The sequence below is a fragment of the Herpailurus yagouaroundi genome, unplaced genomic scaffold, assembly GCF_014898765.1.
Source record: "Herpailurus yagouaroundi ecotype Mexico unplaced genomic scaffold, PumYag 140, whole genome shotgun sequence".
Taxonomy (NCBI): Eukaryota; Metazoa; Chordata; class Mammalia; order Carnivora; family Felidae; genus Herpailurus; species Herpailurus yagouaroundi.
In genome coordinates, this window is record NW_024412395.1 from 79330473 (window position 1) to 79346366 (window position 15894).

Sequence of the window (15894 nt, forward strand, 5' to 3'; positions counted from 1 at the left end):
AGTGGTATCATTGGCTCTGGAGAGGAGTACAAAGGAGAGAAAGAGACCTACTTTATATCTACCATTTATACTTTGTAATTTGGCCCCGTGCGTGTACATCTTATCTAAAAAACATATATATAATGTAAAGAATAAATACAACTCTACTTCTTATAATGTGACCAACCAGGTGCATGGTCAACCTAAAAATAAAATTACTAGGTAAAATATTAAAAAAACAAAACAAACAAAACCCTTGAACAAATCTGTTAGCTAGAAGAAAAGAAAGTTCATATCAGAAACTAAATGAGAGCAGGAACCCAGAGAGGTAGGTGGACTCTGAAACTGGCTTTTGCCCAAAGGCATTTCTCTAATTAAGTGAACCTAAGTATTGGATTCACATAGCCTTATGGGGCTGAGGACAGAAGGCATATCCTCAGGTTTAGTTAAAATGAAGAGTCTAATAGTAGATCACCTTCAATAAAGTTAAGCTACTCTCAGTAGGAGAGCAAACTAAAAACAACCTTACCACCAGCTTTTTTAAGCCCCAGGAAATAACTCTGGTACTGAGCTGAGGAGAAAAAAAATCTTCTGAGAATTTGTAACCAAAATCAAACTCTCCTGCATTGCAGCTGGAAATCACAGTATCTGGAAGTCACAGAAAACCTCAAGCTGAGGATTTAGTATTAGTCAATGACTTGTAGTGCCCCCTTTGTCTGTCAGAAGCAAATATAAATATTTTCTAGGGCTCTCCTTCATCTCAGTCATCAACAAATTTTCCACAGATAAAGTTCTGAGGGAAATGAGCAGTTACCTCATAGTAAACCCTACACATGCAAGGGAACAATGTGCCAGCAGAAGCAACTGATAGCAGGATTAGATACAGAATATAAAATAAGACTGTTTAATGTTTCAGTGAAGGAGAGACTTGGAAATGAATAAAGGTGTTGAAAAAAAACAAGTTAACTAAAGAAGAACAAGCAGGAGATAAACGCAGTTCAGGGCAGTGGTTACTTCTTGGGGGACGACGGGGGATGTGATCAGAAAGGGGCACACTGGAAGCTTCTGAGGTGTGGTAACATTTTAGTTCTTAACCTGGGTGGTAGGTACATCAACATTTATTTGATTGTTTTTAAGTTATACATTTTCATATTCTCTTTTATGTATGCCAAAGTTAATAATAAAAAAGAAATATATAGTAAAGTATGTAATGTGTAAAATCTAAGCTAGTCAATTTTTCTTAACCCCTATTTTATAATTCCCACAATCGTAGAGTATTCCAAATTATATGATGTAGCCATTTTTTTCTCCATGCTTCACAGCAAAAGTATTAGCTTTGTGTTGTTAGTATTGTTTATCTTCCTTTTTTTCTACTTTGCAGGAAGATGAGAAGATGACGTGAATTTATGGAATCTGGGTTTTTTTTGAATTCTCAAACCATAACAAGTCAAAACAAGGATCAAGAAGATGAAATGCATGATGAAAGCTTTTTTTACCCCCACCTTTTCATGAGTGTTAATTTATTCATTCTTATGTTTAGATGTATGTGCATAGAGTATTTTGTAATGTTCAACTTCTGTAATCATTTTGGTCAGCCTATAACTTATCTTCCTGTTGGTGTAAGCCTCTTTCAACCGAACAGCCATTAACTAAGCAAAAGCTGTTAACCTTTTAGCCAAATAAAATGTGTTGTGAAAAATTTTTTCATTGGTTATCTTGTTGCTTACCAAGCTATCTTGTTTTGTTTTTAAACCATCCAATACATGTGAACACACAGAAGATTTTAAAAGTTGCCTTCTGCCCTGGCCAGTTTTCTGTCACGCTTCATTCTTATACTTTCAGAATTACCTGTTAGGTGTTGATTTCTGAATTATTTCCATTATATGTAATCTGATGACTTGGCTGAGGGGCTTAACCTTTCAGGTTCTTTTAAATTTGGTTTTTATAACTTTCATTTATTTTTATTTAATTTTATTTTACTTTTACTTTACTTTACTTTACTTTACTTTACTTTACTTTACTTTACTTTACTTTACTGAGACAGCACGAGCTGGGGAGAGGGACAGAAGGGGAGAGAGAGAAAGAGAAAAAAATCTTAAGCAGACTCCACACTCGCATAGAGCCCAACATGGGGCTCAATCCCACAACCCTGGCTGGGATCATGACCTGAGCTGAAATCAAAAGTCAGATGCTCAACTTACTGAGCCACCCAGGTGCCCCTTATAACTTTATTTTAAAGATTGCTTACTACACCAGTAGTACAAAGTAATAAATCCTATTCATATCCAAGATCAGTGAACATAGCTTAGTGTATTCAAATGACTAGTCAAATTCTATTCTGCCTAGATCGAAAAGCTTGCTTACATAATATCTGACAACTAAAAGGGTGGACTTAGAAACCTATATTTTTAACAAACATTTCAGATAATTCTAGAGCAGACTGTCCTAGGATCAAACTTTGAGGAATTGCTGTAGGAGTATAAAATCTTACAGGACTTACTCATAACATCAACAATGTGGTTTGAATGGAGGCCTTATTAAAGGAACGGTTTACACAGTGTTTAAGAGCTTGGCACCCGGCAGTCTTTGTTCTCTTTCATGTACTATTACTTGAAGACTTTGGACCTCCTAGAGTTAGTCTCCAGTCTTATATTTTTGTTCCTATTGTTTCTTTCTATTTTTTCTCCCTTCTATGAGACTTTTATTGCAGTGGAATTTGGTCACAGTAAGAAACAATTCTCCTACTTCCAGATTATAAAGACATGTACCCACAGTTTCATTTTGATTTTACATTCAAATTTCTGACCCATGGGGATTTTTTCTTGTTATATGAGATATGAATGAAGTTTCCACCTTTTTCCAAATGACTCCTCCATTAATTAGAAGGTCCATGTTTTCAGAGCACCTGGGTGGCTCAGTCGGTTCAGCATCCGACTTCGGCTCAGGTTGTGATCTCACTGCTCGTGGGTTCAAGCCCCACGTCGGGTTCTGTGCTGACAGCTCAGAGCCTGAAGCCTGGTTGGGATTCTGTGTCTCCCCCTCTCTCTGCCCCTCCCACGCTTGTGCTCTGTCTCTGTCTCTCAATAATAATAAATGTTAAAAAAAAAAAAAAATAGAAAGTCCATGTTTTCCACTACTGGTTTGAAATGCCATTCTTTTTTATGTTGTATTTTCATGTGCACTTAAATTTATTTCTCAATTTTCTGTTCTTATAGTCTGTTCATTTGTGTCTGTTTATTCCCTGCTACCGTGGTCTGTAGACTTTAGGGGGAGTTTTGAGATTTCCCTCCTAGAGCTTTTACATATTTCTTAATAAATTTATGCCTAGTTATTTTGTCTTTCTCTTGGTAATATAAATGGGATCTTCCCTTTGATTCTCTCTCTTCTAATTATTATTTGCATATACCTTGATTATTGATTTCTGCATGTTAATTACTAAATTCTCACTGTTTATAGTATTTTCCAGACTGAAAACTAAGCTCTTTACCTCTTTTTTTTCTCCTTCCAAATCTTATGCCTTTCCTTGGTTTAATTGCATGGCTGCCACCTTAAGTAAAATGTTAATGGTAGTGAGAATAATTATCCTTGTCTTCTTCCTGATTTTCATGGGAATGCCTCTGATATTACCCTATTAAGTAAGATGCTGGGTTTTGAGCTTGTTATATATAATTTATAATCACATTAAAGTATTTATCAATTATTTTATTGAGTGCTTTCTTTAAAAATCACAAATGAGTGTTGAGTCTTTTGTCAAGTGACTTTTGGAATTGATAGAAATTGTGAGTTAGGGTCCAGCCAAGAGATAGAAACCACAATCATTTTATAAATTGTTAGCCCTATACTAGAGAACTAAACAAGAACTGAAAAGGCAAAAGGGACCACTGAAGTGTCAGAGGAAGTAACTAGGGGGGAGGTACCTTTTGGGGTTGGGGGAACAAAGAGAAAAGGATAGAATTATTGAAACTTAAAGGCTTGAAGGAAGAGTTTCAGGACTCTAGGGAAGGTATGCAACAAGTTGGTGCTGTTTCTCTGAATGACTATGACAACACTGGTCTGATAGTGTGGAAAAGTTGCAGACTGAGGCCATCTGTTGCTTCTGAAGTCAGTTGTTGCCCAGGGTGCGCCATTTCTGTGATGATACTGATGGGAACAAGAAGCAAACAGGAAGCAGCAAACTTTTTCCTCCTCCATACTTAACAGTTTGCTTCTATCTCCTATTGCCAGAGGCTGAAAGGGAGCCTGGCAAAGGAAAAATGTGGTTTGCAAAGACCTGGCCTTAACAAACTGGAGACATGGATTTGAAGCTAAAACATAGTAGGTTAATAATTAGCACAAAAATGGGTATATGATTATTCTCCTTAGGTATATTAATATGACAAACTATATTCACTAATTTGTTGATCCTGAAACATTCTTGTTTTCATGGAATAAAACTCAATTTTTAGTATGTTCCAGCTGTCGTCTCTTACCTCCAAGCCCACCTCTCTTATAACTTGCTAAGTGATGCTGGAACTGTACAAATTACGTTTTTTCTTTGCTAGCTGACTTACTTTAGCTTCTGTCAAAAAGGGGTGATAGAAACAAAATCAGAAAGAAGGAAAAAGGACTTGTTTCTTCCTCCTTATTTGCTTGTTTTTCCTCTCAGCATTACCTCAGCAATGGTGATTCATTCGGGGGCAGCAGTTTGTTTGACACCAGTTGGTTTAGCATACCAACCTCATTATACCACCTTGGAGGTACCAACACTACTTGGGCTGTGACTCTTCACAGGCCTCAGGCCTAGCTCCTCAGGGAGACTCCCTCAGGCTCGAGGTATTCTGGCCACCTGTGCCATGAGCCATCTTTGAGATCTGAGTTCCTACTCCTAGAAGACCTTTCCTAGCTCCTGAGGTATTAAACAGTGGCTGAGCAGTACCCTCTCGGTCTCCTAGGTTCTAGATTCTAATAATTCCAGCCTCTTCCTTTTATTATTCAGCTAGTTCCTGTGGTACATTGAGGGAGGGAATACAAAATGACACGAACTTTATAGAAAAGATTTTGACAATATCCAGCAAAATTACGTAGTTATATACAATTATACAACCAAGTAGTCTCATTTTTAGGAAACTACAGTAAAATTCTCTTGAAAAAATACAAAAATTTCACTATGGTATGGTTTGTAATAACAAAAATGGAAAAAAGAAACAACCTAAGTAACATCACTCAAAAACCAACTGAAATGAATGAAAATAAAAGGTTGGTGACAGAGATACCCAATCTTACAAAAGGCATTTTGAATTTGTATCTTTATTAAGGGTACACTCTAAGAATAAAAAGAACTATAATGAAATCAAACTTTCATTTACTAGTCTCACTGCTGCTAAAATATCAATGTGGCTATTATGAAATAGATCTAAGGACAGATTAAAACAATTAGATTTCAGAATCTTTCAGAAGTTTAGAATCTTTGGTTCCAGAATCAAACTCTGCAATCTTAAATTTTAATTAGAAATATTAGTGTGAACTCATGCTTTTTGCACTCTTTTAAAAATTATATATTTTCTAGCTCTGTCCACTAAAAATATCTGGAAACAGTGATAACTGACTAACAATGAGTACTTCTAGCATCTAGATTGTGGTTTCTAAATACTATTTCCCATCAGAGAAACTAGGGGTCTTTGGAGAAATGGCTGATTCCAAGTCTGGGACAGAATATAAACAAGGTGAGCCTGGGATGTCTTGTTCCAAAAAACAAGGACATTATTAAAAATGAATGTGACCATATCAAAATGACACGAGTTCGAATTTGAAGGTGTTTCCATTGCCCTAAGATGGGACAAACTGAACATTAGTAAAAGACTATTACTGATTAAAACACATTCTACAAAAAGTCACAAATTCATAATGATAACTCAAAAAAAAAAAACCATTGGATGCTCTGAAAATTTGTAAGAGAAAGTAATAAAGATATATTTTGTGTGTGCATAGTCAATAGCCATAGTGGAGAGTGATAGTTTTTCTCTTCAAGAGAATTGCAGCTGAAGAATGTGGAAGAATGTTAGAATTAGGATGATTACTAGTTTGCAACCTCCTAATAAAATAACTGCTTCAGACAGTGGTCAGCAATGGATGGTGAAACCATGAGGTGAGATGTTGATGGAGAAATTCACGAAGAGAGAACACACTGAACCCACTGATCAATTTTAGCATCATTAAGAATGAGACAACCAAACATCCTAAGCCTCCTGATATGTTGCAGTGTAAAGTGGATGGCACCACCTATGAAGTATTCTTATTCCCCCTCACCACCACCCCATAACTGAACTAGAATTTAATCAAGGTTCTAGATCCATAGGCACAGTATAGGTAATAAGTAGGATGGAAGAACAAATAACACCAAAAGAAGCAATCAGCCATTATAAAGTGTGGTTCATTCTATAGGACAATTGACTGGATGGACATGTTAATAACATTAAAAAGGGGGAGTGGGGCAGGGCACCTGGGTGGCTCAGTAGGTTAAGTTTCTGACATCTGCTCAAGTCACGATCTTGCAGTTAGTTTGAGCCCTGCATCAGGCTCTGCACTGACAGTGTGGAGCCCACTTTGGATTCTCTGTCTCCCTCTCTCTCTGCCCCTCCCCTGTGTTCTCTCTCTCTCTCTCTCTCTCTCTCTCTCTCTCTCTCTCTCTCTCAAATAAATTAACATTTTAAAAGTGGGGGAGTGGGTGAGGAGTCTGTTCTAGATTAAAACAAACTGAAGAGACAACAAATACACTGAATGGCCCTTGTTTGATTCAGAGAAAGCAAGTGTAAGAAGACACTGGGAAATTTGAGGATATTAAGGAAATAATTTGTTAGGTATAAAAATGGCAATTGGAGTAAGAAAATGTCTTTTTAAAAAATGTATACTAAAGCACATAGGGATAAAATAATGGCTTTAAAATACTCCACAAAAAGTGAATATTGCAAAATGTTGAACCCTTCTTCTATTGTTAGAGTTCAGTGAGTTATATGGGGATGCTAGTTGTACTCTTCACTTTTATGTACAAACTTTGGAAGTGTTAAGAAAATTTTGTGTTCACATAAATAAAATGACATGGGAAAGTGTTCCAGGTATATGAAATGAAAACAAGTCTGGAAAATACCTAGTTTGGTTCTGAGTTTTTAAAAGGAGTTATAGGCAGATTTCAAAACTGTAAAAATTATACTGGTAAATTCTAAATTATAGGCTTACAGGTGATTTTATGTTGACGCTTTTAGGTATTTTCCAAGTTGCATTTAAAAAAAAAAAGCTTCCAAGATGTTCATATTTACCAGATACACTTTGTGGTTACTTACTAGATAAACTGTGAAGAGTGACAGAGCTTTAAAAAAAAAAAAAAAAAAAAAAGCCTATCCCCAAATCAAGGGAGCTCTTAATTTTGAAAATAAACTTGAATAATTATTTCCGAAACTGAGATAAAGTTACAAAACCTTCGTTTTGTCCTTAAGTTCCTTTCCTGCAAAGCTGCATTGGGATTGTTTCTTTAGAACTGAACCAGGCGCGCTGGGAGCGTAGCGGGAGCAGTGGCACAAGAAAACCGACTGTTGCGGACTTCACTTCTAGCTGGAACGCCACTTAAAATGTGTTAACAGCGAAGGACTAGCAAAGAGACGCCGCAGGAGCTGCAGCACCTGCTGAGAGGCGGAGGGCGGGCGTGGTCGCGCAGCGCCCGGGCGTGGAGGGGAGGGGTCCGCTACCGATTTCGCAGCGGGCGGAGCGCTCGCGTGGCGTCCTGGTATCCGGGCGAGTTTTCCTCGCGAGGCGCACGGAACTTTCGGTCTTCCCCGGGTCTTTCTCCCTTGGGTTCGACTGCCCCGTGGGCTCCGGCAGCCGGGCCGGCGGCCCCTCCGCGGGCCCCGCCAGGCCAAACCCCGCCAGCATGGACCCCGCGGCGGAGCTGGTCGGCTACGTGAACGGCCGCGAGGTGAGCGCGCCGGGCGCCGGCTTCTGGCCTGGAGGCGGCTTTGCCCGCCTCCGCCGCCACGCGCGGCAGGCCTGCGGCGTGCTTTCCAGACTGCCCTGGAGCTTCGGGCCCCACTTCCTCGTGTTCCTTTTCTCCCTCTTTGCGAGACGCCCGGGCTGACGACCGACCCCACCCCGTAAACGATAACGGAACGCCTTACGTAGACTAGGAGCGGTGTGTAGATGGCTGAGCCTCGGCTCCCCTGGGTGCGTTTGGATGGGTGGAGAGCAGGGCGGACAGATGTGGAAATTGTGATATGCTCAAGTCACAGCTAGTTACTGGCAGAGCTGAACCAAAGCCGGGCTCTGGGAACTCGAAGGTCTTCACTGCATCCGCTGCTGGCGCGGTGTGTGTCCTCTCAGAAAGCGGACTGGCCCTCTGAGTCTCTGGGAGAGATCCAGACTGTGCCTGACGTTTGAGGTCAGCAAAGCCCCTAGGCATCCTTTAAAACACCCCCCACCCAGACGTGGCCACGGACTTTAATGTTGTCCCGGCGTATTGACACCACTTTCTAAGGGAGAAACTGAGGCAGGAAGGTAAAGGGGCTTCCTTAAGAGATGACAACCAACCCAGGGTGGTGCTGCCTGCCTTTCCACAGTGCCAGCACCTTTGGAACCACCTGTGATCCCTGCTTCGGGGTACGGGATAGCCCCAACGCTTTTACCTGTGCACGAGGGACACACCCAGAAGCTAGGGTCAAACATCAGGGCCTCTCGCTGGTGAGGCCTGTCTTAAGGCCCTGAGCTTATTTTCGCATCTGTGGTCTTGTATTATTTTTCTTAAATAGGACCCCTCCCCAAATTGTAATTTCTAGGTTCCAGAAAACCTTCCTCTGACTCTGAGTTCCACACTGGATAACACGAGCTTGTTATTCCTGATATGTAATGGGAGCTGTTAGGCTCTCAGAGGACTACTATGAGAGTAAAAACTGGCAGTCGGGTTTGTTAGCATTATGCCACTTTTTTCTTTGCATAACTTAATGGCATAGCAAACAAAACTCTGGCCTGATTATTTAAACAAACAAGGATTCAGTTTCATCTCTCTTACTGAGATGCCCTGAACTCTTAGAGCCCCAGTTCCTCTGTTAAAAGGGGATAATACTACTTAGGTCACAGAGTGATAATGAGTATTTAATTTGCTTATTTGTTAAGGTCTACTCACTGAGTTCCAGTGTTCTCAGGGGATGCAGCAGAGCACAGAAATGACAAAGTCCCTGCTTGCATGGAGTTTACGTTGTGATAGGGTGGCACACAGTAAGCATATGAGTAAATGGAAATGTATAATGTCAGGCAGTGGTAAGTGCTAGGGTAGAACATAAAACAAAGTGAAGGGACAGGAGCTGATATTTTAAGTGAGATGGATGTTTAGGTCTCTGAAAGGATGACATTTGAGCATGACAAGTATGAAGTTAGGAGCAAACATCTGGGGGAAGAGTATCCCAGATGGAAGGAATAGGGGTGCAAAGATCCTCAGATATGGGGATTTCTGCATGCCAAGGGATAGCAAGGAGGGTGGTGGGGCTGGAGATGTGGCCAAGGGCCAGATTGCTAGGGCTTTGTAGGTGATGGTAAGTAAGAGTTTTGGTTAAATGAGGAAATAGGTTTTTGAGTCTAGCTTCTTCCCCATCCTCTCTCCCCTGCCCCTAAACAAACTAGTGGGATTTTTAACATAATGGCTAACAACAGTTTGTGTGCTATTACTTTTTAAAAATAGATAAGCTGGTTCTTATCTATGGGCTCATTTTTTTTTAATTTATTTTTTAATTTATTTTTGAGACAGAGAGAGACAGAACATGAGCAGGGGAGGGGCGGAGAGAGAGGGAGACACAGGATCCGAAGCAGGCTCCAGGCTCTGAGCTGTCAGCACAGAGCCCGCCGACGCGGGGCTCAAACTCACAAACTGTGAGATCGTGACCTGAGCTGAAGTCGGCCGCTCAACCGACTGAGCCACCCAGGCGCCCCATCTATGGGCTCATTTTTATCTATCAAAACTCCTGTGATCATTTGGAAAGTACACTCTAAAGATGTCGATTCAATTTTTGCAGATAACCCTTTTAAAAGAAATATGCCATTCTTTCCCTTTCTTTCTCCTCCCTTCCAAATTCTGTTAAGTGTATGTGTGTCAGTCCTGGCAGGCAAGCCTGATTGCCACATAGATAGAAGAAAGTTTCTGGTTCAGAGGATGAGAGGCTGTTGAGAAAAGTGAGAGAAACCACCGAGGAAGAGGAGTCTTAAAGTCAAACATGACCTGTGGGATTAAAAACTTGCCTCTGAGGTCCTGTGCCTATCTTTCTTTATTTTTATTTTTTGAGAGAGAGAGAAAGAGAGGGTGGGGGAGAGGGGCAGAGGGGGAGAGAGAGGATCTTAAGCAGGCTCCACACTCAGCATGGAGTGTGATGTGGGGCTTGATCCCACAATCCTAGGATGATGACTTGAGCTGAAATCAAGAGTCAGATACTGAACCAACTGAGCCACCAGTGCACCCCACCTGCCCCCTTTTTTTAGTTGAATTTGTTGGGTTCTTTTGATGTTGAGTTGTATTAACTTCTTTATGTATTTTGGATATCAACCCCTTATCAGATGTATCATTTGCAGATGTCTTCTTTCATTTACTCAGCTGCCTTTTTGTTTTGCTGATGGTTTCCTTTGCTGTGCAAAAGCTTTTTTTATTATGTTATAGTCTCAATAGTGTGTTTTTGCTTTTGTTTTCCTTACCTAGGGACATTCTAGAATAATGCTGCTGAGACAGATGTCCAAAAAATCACAGCCTATGTTTTGTTCTAGGAGTTTTATAGTTTCAGGTTTTGCATTTAGGCCTTTAATCCATTTTGAGTTTATTTTTGTGTATGTTATAAGAAAGTGGTCCAGTTTCATTCTTTTGCATGTAGCTGTCCAGTTTTCCCAACACCATTTGTTGAAGAGACTGTGTTTTCCCCATTGTATATTCCTGTCCACTTTCTCCTAGTTTCATTGACCATATAAGCATGAGTTTATTTCTGGGCTCTCTATCCTGTTCTGTTGATTTATGTGTCTGTTTAGTGCCAGTACCTTCCTGTTTTGATTGCTATACCTTTGTGGTATATCTTGAAATCTTGGATTATTATGCGTCCAGCTTTGTTCTTTTTTCTCAAGGTTGCTTTGGTTATTTTGAAATAAGTCAGAGAAAGACAAATGCCATGTGGCATTTTTTAAAAAAGCAAACAAATGGAATTGTAAATATAGAGGAGAAACTGGTGGTTGCCAGAGAGGAAGGGGTTGAAGGGATGGGCAAAATAGGTGAAGGGGATTAAGTACAGACTTCTACTTAAAAAAATAAGTAAGTTACAGGGATGAATAAGCACAGCATAGGCAATATAGTCAATAACATTTTAATAATGTTATATAGTGACAGATGGTGACCACACTTACCTTGGTGAACATTGAGTAATGTATAGAATTGTATGGAAGCCAGTTAGGAGACTCTAGATAATGTGATTGGCCTCCAATCTGTGCTTTTTGCAAAACCCCCTCAGGTCATCAAAAGATGTCATCAGGCAGGGTCTAAGGCCATCCAGAGGGAAGGCCAGTGCATATTGGTCAGACATCTAGTGGCAGAGAGATTTCTTAAATCTTACTTAGGGGCCCCCAGAACAGGTGATCCCCTTAACATAGAGTTTGAGGGAGGAAGAAACCATGAATAAATTATACCCCAGACACAATTCTCTAACATAGGTCAGGAACTGAAGCATGTTATTCTGTGAGGCAGTGAGACATAGAGATCAAAAGTGTGGGCTTTTGGAGCAAGTCATGGTTGAGTCCTGTACTCTCTGCTCTGCTGCTTGGTAGCTCTGTGACCTCAGGTGAGTTGCTTTATATCCTGAGCTTCAGCTTTCCCCTCTGCAAAATGGGGCTAATAACAGTAACTTCTCCCATGGAATTGAGGTGAAGATTAAATTCCACGGAGAGTGGTTAACAAGGTGATTGGCACACAGTAAATGCCCAATATGTAAAAGCGATTGTTAATATCCACACCAGAAAATAACCTGCTTCACGTGCAGAGCCAGACCTGCCTGGAAGTGCCAAGGGGGCTGAAAAGTAGTCATTGAGCATTACTTGCTCAACATAATGTTGAATCTTGATATTCATATGGGAATCTGGAAAGAGCTGTCCATTAGCTAGTCTTTCTTTGGGTTCTTGGTCTGCAGAGCTGAGAGAGAAACTTTCTGGGGGTGGCTGTAATGATTCAGAGAAAAGTGAAGGGGTGAAGGTGACTTAGGCAGGGAGAACCAACAATTGCAATGAATTTTAAAACCACCAGAAGCTCAGGCAAAAGTGTCTGCACTACCTGTCCCTTTGGCCTCCTTCTCTGTTGTAAGGAGGTTGCTGGGGGGGTTATTGTTCTTCTCAGCTGTGTCCCACGGCATACATCTCTTTCTTCCCTCTCCTTGTACCTCTCTTTCCCTTTCTTAGTTTCTATTCCTTCACTACTTTCTCGCCCCTCCTCATCTTTCTCTTTCTTCTTTCTGCCTCTGTCTTGGATGTGGCCAAGACCCCTCAGGCACTAGTCACTGGCCCTGCACAGAGGAACGTAATTTCTCAGTCTTTGCAATATGAACTTTAAATCTCACAAAGGGCTGCTGGAGCTACAGAAGGGCAGACTCTGCCCTTGCAACGCTCAAGGCGGTACTAAGCTGGGAACACGGAATAACCCTGATCCAAGAACTGGTATTATCTCCCCAAACCAGAGTCAGTGAGAGTAACTCTGTTGCTTGTTCCCTCTCCAACCCCTAGCCACCGGCTTGGTCCCGACCTCACTGTTTCACTCCAAGACCTTCCATGCCATATCTCTGCTCCTATTTCCCTCCTCCAAATAGATCATCCACCAAATCAAGAAAAATAAACACATTTCAAGCCAATGGCACTTTGAGCCAGACTCCAATCTCTTGAGACATCTCTTAGATAGAACATGTACCCAAACAAGCAAGACCTGATTCTTCCATTGATTCCTTCCAAAAATCTACAAATATCCCTCAAGCCTAGTCTACTAAGCCACCCAGATCCTGTTTCTCCATTAAAATTGGGCTTCTGTAAAATTTATCATCATATGTATTATTTAGGATTAATTTGAAAATGGCACAAACTCAAAACTAACAGTGGTTCAAACAAGATACATGTCATTTTTACTTTACATAAAGGGATGTCTTGGGGCTGGTCCAGAAGCTTCATGATGTCATCTGAGACCCAAGCATCTTCTCTCTTTTTCCTCTGCTGCCATTAATATGTTGCCTATGATCTAAGGTAGCTACTGGAGTTCTAGCCATTTCATCCCTTTTCTATGCAGCAGGAAGGAAGAAAGGAAAATGCATGCTGGAATACACAACAGTTTCTACCACCATTTTTGGCACTTTTCTGTTTCTCTTTCTTTTCTTCTGTTCAGATGCCTCAAGACTGTGAGAAATCCTTCCTCTTTCCTGAGCATTCTCATAGCAAATTGTATACATCGTGATCATTTATTAAAGTTAATTAACATTTATTACATCCCTATGATATATCCCCAACACCTAGCCCAGTGTTTGACACAAAGAAGATTAACAGAAAGTGGTGTCTCTTAGGGTCAAGAGAGGTTTATGTGTTCACAAATGATTATGATGCAGGGTACATTTATCTCACTCAGTTCCAATGTGTGGGGAGTTTTCCCCCACACCACCAAGTAATTCCTTGACTCAGGGAATATAATATAAACTCCCTGAGTTTATAATTTGACTCAGTTCTTACACTGTCCACCCAGAGATAACATCAGGTTCCATTAAGGGCTTAGCCCCACAAGAATGCACCTCCCTGCACCTCCAATGCTAATCACAAGTCCAGATTGTTACCTATACATCTGACTGACTGGCTGTAAATCAGATTTCCACAGCCCCCTCCTTGGGTTTGATCAATTTGCTAGAGTGGCTCATAGAACTCAGGTAACCAGTTTACTAGATTACTGGTTTATTACAAAGGTATTAAAGGATATGAATCAACAGCCAGATGAAGACATAGGATGAGGTCCAAAACAAAGGAGTTTCTGACCCCATGGTGGTGTAGCCTGGCACAGGTGGCATATGGATGTGTTCTGGTTCACCAACCTGGAGGCTTCCTGGAAGCTCTCTAAGCCCAGTCCTTTTGGGCTTTTAGGGAGGCTTCATTATACAGGCATGACTAATTAAATCATTGGCCATTGGAAATTGATTTAACTTGCAGCCCCTCTCCCCTTTCTGGGAGTTAGGGTACAGGACTGAAAGTTCCAACCCTTTTGATCACATGGTTGGTGTATCTGGCAACCAGCCCCCATTAAATTCATCCCCAAAGTTACAGTATTAACAAGGACACCCTGATCTTGGTCAAGACCTAGGAAATTCCTGGGATTTCAGGAGTTATGTGCCAGGAACAGTGGGTGAAGACAATATGTATTCCTAATTATAAGTCACAGTGTCACATGGGGTACAAAGTTCTATTACAAATATGTGAACATTGACCATGATAGCACAGAGTAAGCTGGTTACTTGGAGCAGAGAATGGAAAGGTATATGAGATGGCAGCACCCCCACAGTAGAGAACATTTGAGCAGGGCTTTGAATGACATACAAAATTCTGCCAAGTAAAGAAGACAGGAGTTTCAGGAGTCCTATATGCAAATGTAGTGTAAGGTGAAAGTCCTGATGGTGTAGCCAATTCTTGCATGTGACCAGAGTTCAAGATACATGGGTTGAATGGCAGGAGAAGATGGGCAGTTTATCAAAAAGTCTTGTAGGCTATGCCAAGGAGTTTGGATTTCTTCTTGTATTCCAGGAACTCTGATTATAAATTTCCCTAAGACCCATTCAGTGTGCTTATTTATGAAGCACATTTTCTTGTACTTTCTCCCAGAAATTCTGATTCCATAAGGATTTCATTTTAATAGGCACCCTGAGTGATTCAGAAATCCTCAGCATGGTAGTTTGGTGGCCACGAGCCAGTTGAATTAAAGCAGATACAGATGATGATCAGACTTGAATTAAAGCAGATAATAGATGATTATCAGACTTGGATTTTAGTGATAGAAAGGGTGGCATTGTGGATGTCAAGAATGGAAGCAGGAGACATGTTAGGCAGCTCTGATAATTGTTCAGGTAAGACTTAATAAGTGTTGATTCTGAGGAGTAACAGTTAGAAGTGAAGGGAGTTTAGAGAATCAGTTTGGAAGTGTGAGTGACAGGACCTGGTGACATTGATTGTGGTAGATTGAAAAATAAAAAGTTGAAAATAGCTCAGGTTTTTAAGCTTGAATGACTTAGCAGGTGTTGAGGCTATTAAACAAGTTAGTGAAAAGAAGGGAAAGAATAAGTTTGGGAAATAAAAAGTTTCATTTGAGGGCTTATTAAGATGGGGATACCTGGAGGGGGTGCTTCATTTTTCTTTGTATTACAGTATGGGTATGTGTACCCAAGCCAACACACAGACAATCACACCTCTTGTTATATTGCACATTCCTCTGGGGCACAGAAATGACCTTGGTATTTGGCATATGCTTCACTTTCCCTGGCATATAGCCACTTAGAATTGAAGGTGAGGAGGCATTCATTAGAATAAGCATATGTCCCCTCCTCACCTACTTTCCCAAATGGTAGCATGGTGAAAGATGATCTCTACTTCCGAGATGTGAGGATGCTCTTTGTTCTGTGAATCTAATCCAAAGTTTTAATCAAAAAAGAGAAAACATGAACACTTTGGAAACAATCAGTTATGACATTTCAATCATGCCATCCCTTGGGTGCTGCTGTTCTCTTGCTGTGCTGCTAGGCTACCCACACAAACTTGCTTCTTAAGTGTGTCCTTGTTTGCACATCTTTGTGTTAGTTGGCATACATATTTTCTCTTGTTTCTTTGATTTGGGGTCATGGTTGATCATGTTCTCTTTCTGAAAACGATAAA

At 40.7% G+C, this 15894-nt stretch overlaps 2 protein-coding genes across 6 annotated transcripts in view; both read left to right on the forward strand.

Annotated features, from left to right (window-relative positions):
• The window catches only part of SGO2 (shugoshin 2), a 73055-nt gene extending 71373 nt beyond the window's left edge, over nucleotides 1-1682 (forward strand). For 4 of the 5 annotated variants that reach the window (XM_040475788.1, XM_040475792.1, XM_040475791.1 and 1 more), the window contains one exon: nucleotides 1361-1682. In XM_040475788.1, the coding sequence (XP_040331722.1) occupies nucleotides 1361-1376 (16 nt within the window). In that variant the 3' untranslated portion in view covers nucleotides 1377-1682. The remainder of the gene's footprint in view (nucleotides 1-1360) is intronic. The other variant, XM_040475793.1, reaches the window with a different exon arrangement.
• Nucleotides 1683-4637: 2955 nt separating this feature from the next.
• The window catches only part of LOC121030358 (aldehyde oxidase-like), a 78016-nt gene continuing 66759 nt past the window's right edge, over nucleotides 4638-15894 (forward strand). Inside the window, exons 1-2 of the mRNA XM_040474676.1 lie at nucleotides 4638-4715; nucleotides 7604-7924. Of these exons, the coding sequence (XP_040330610.1) occupies nucleotides 4638-4715; nucleotides 7604-7924 (399 nt within the window). The remainder of the gene's footprint in view (nucleotides 4716-7603; nucleotides 7925-15894) is intronic.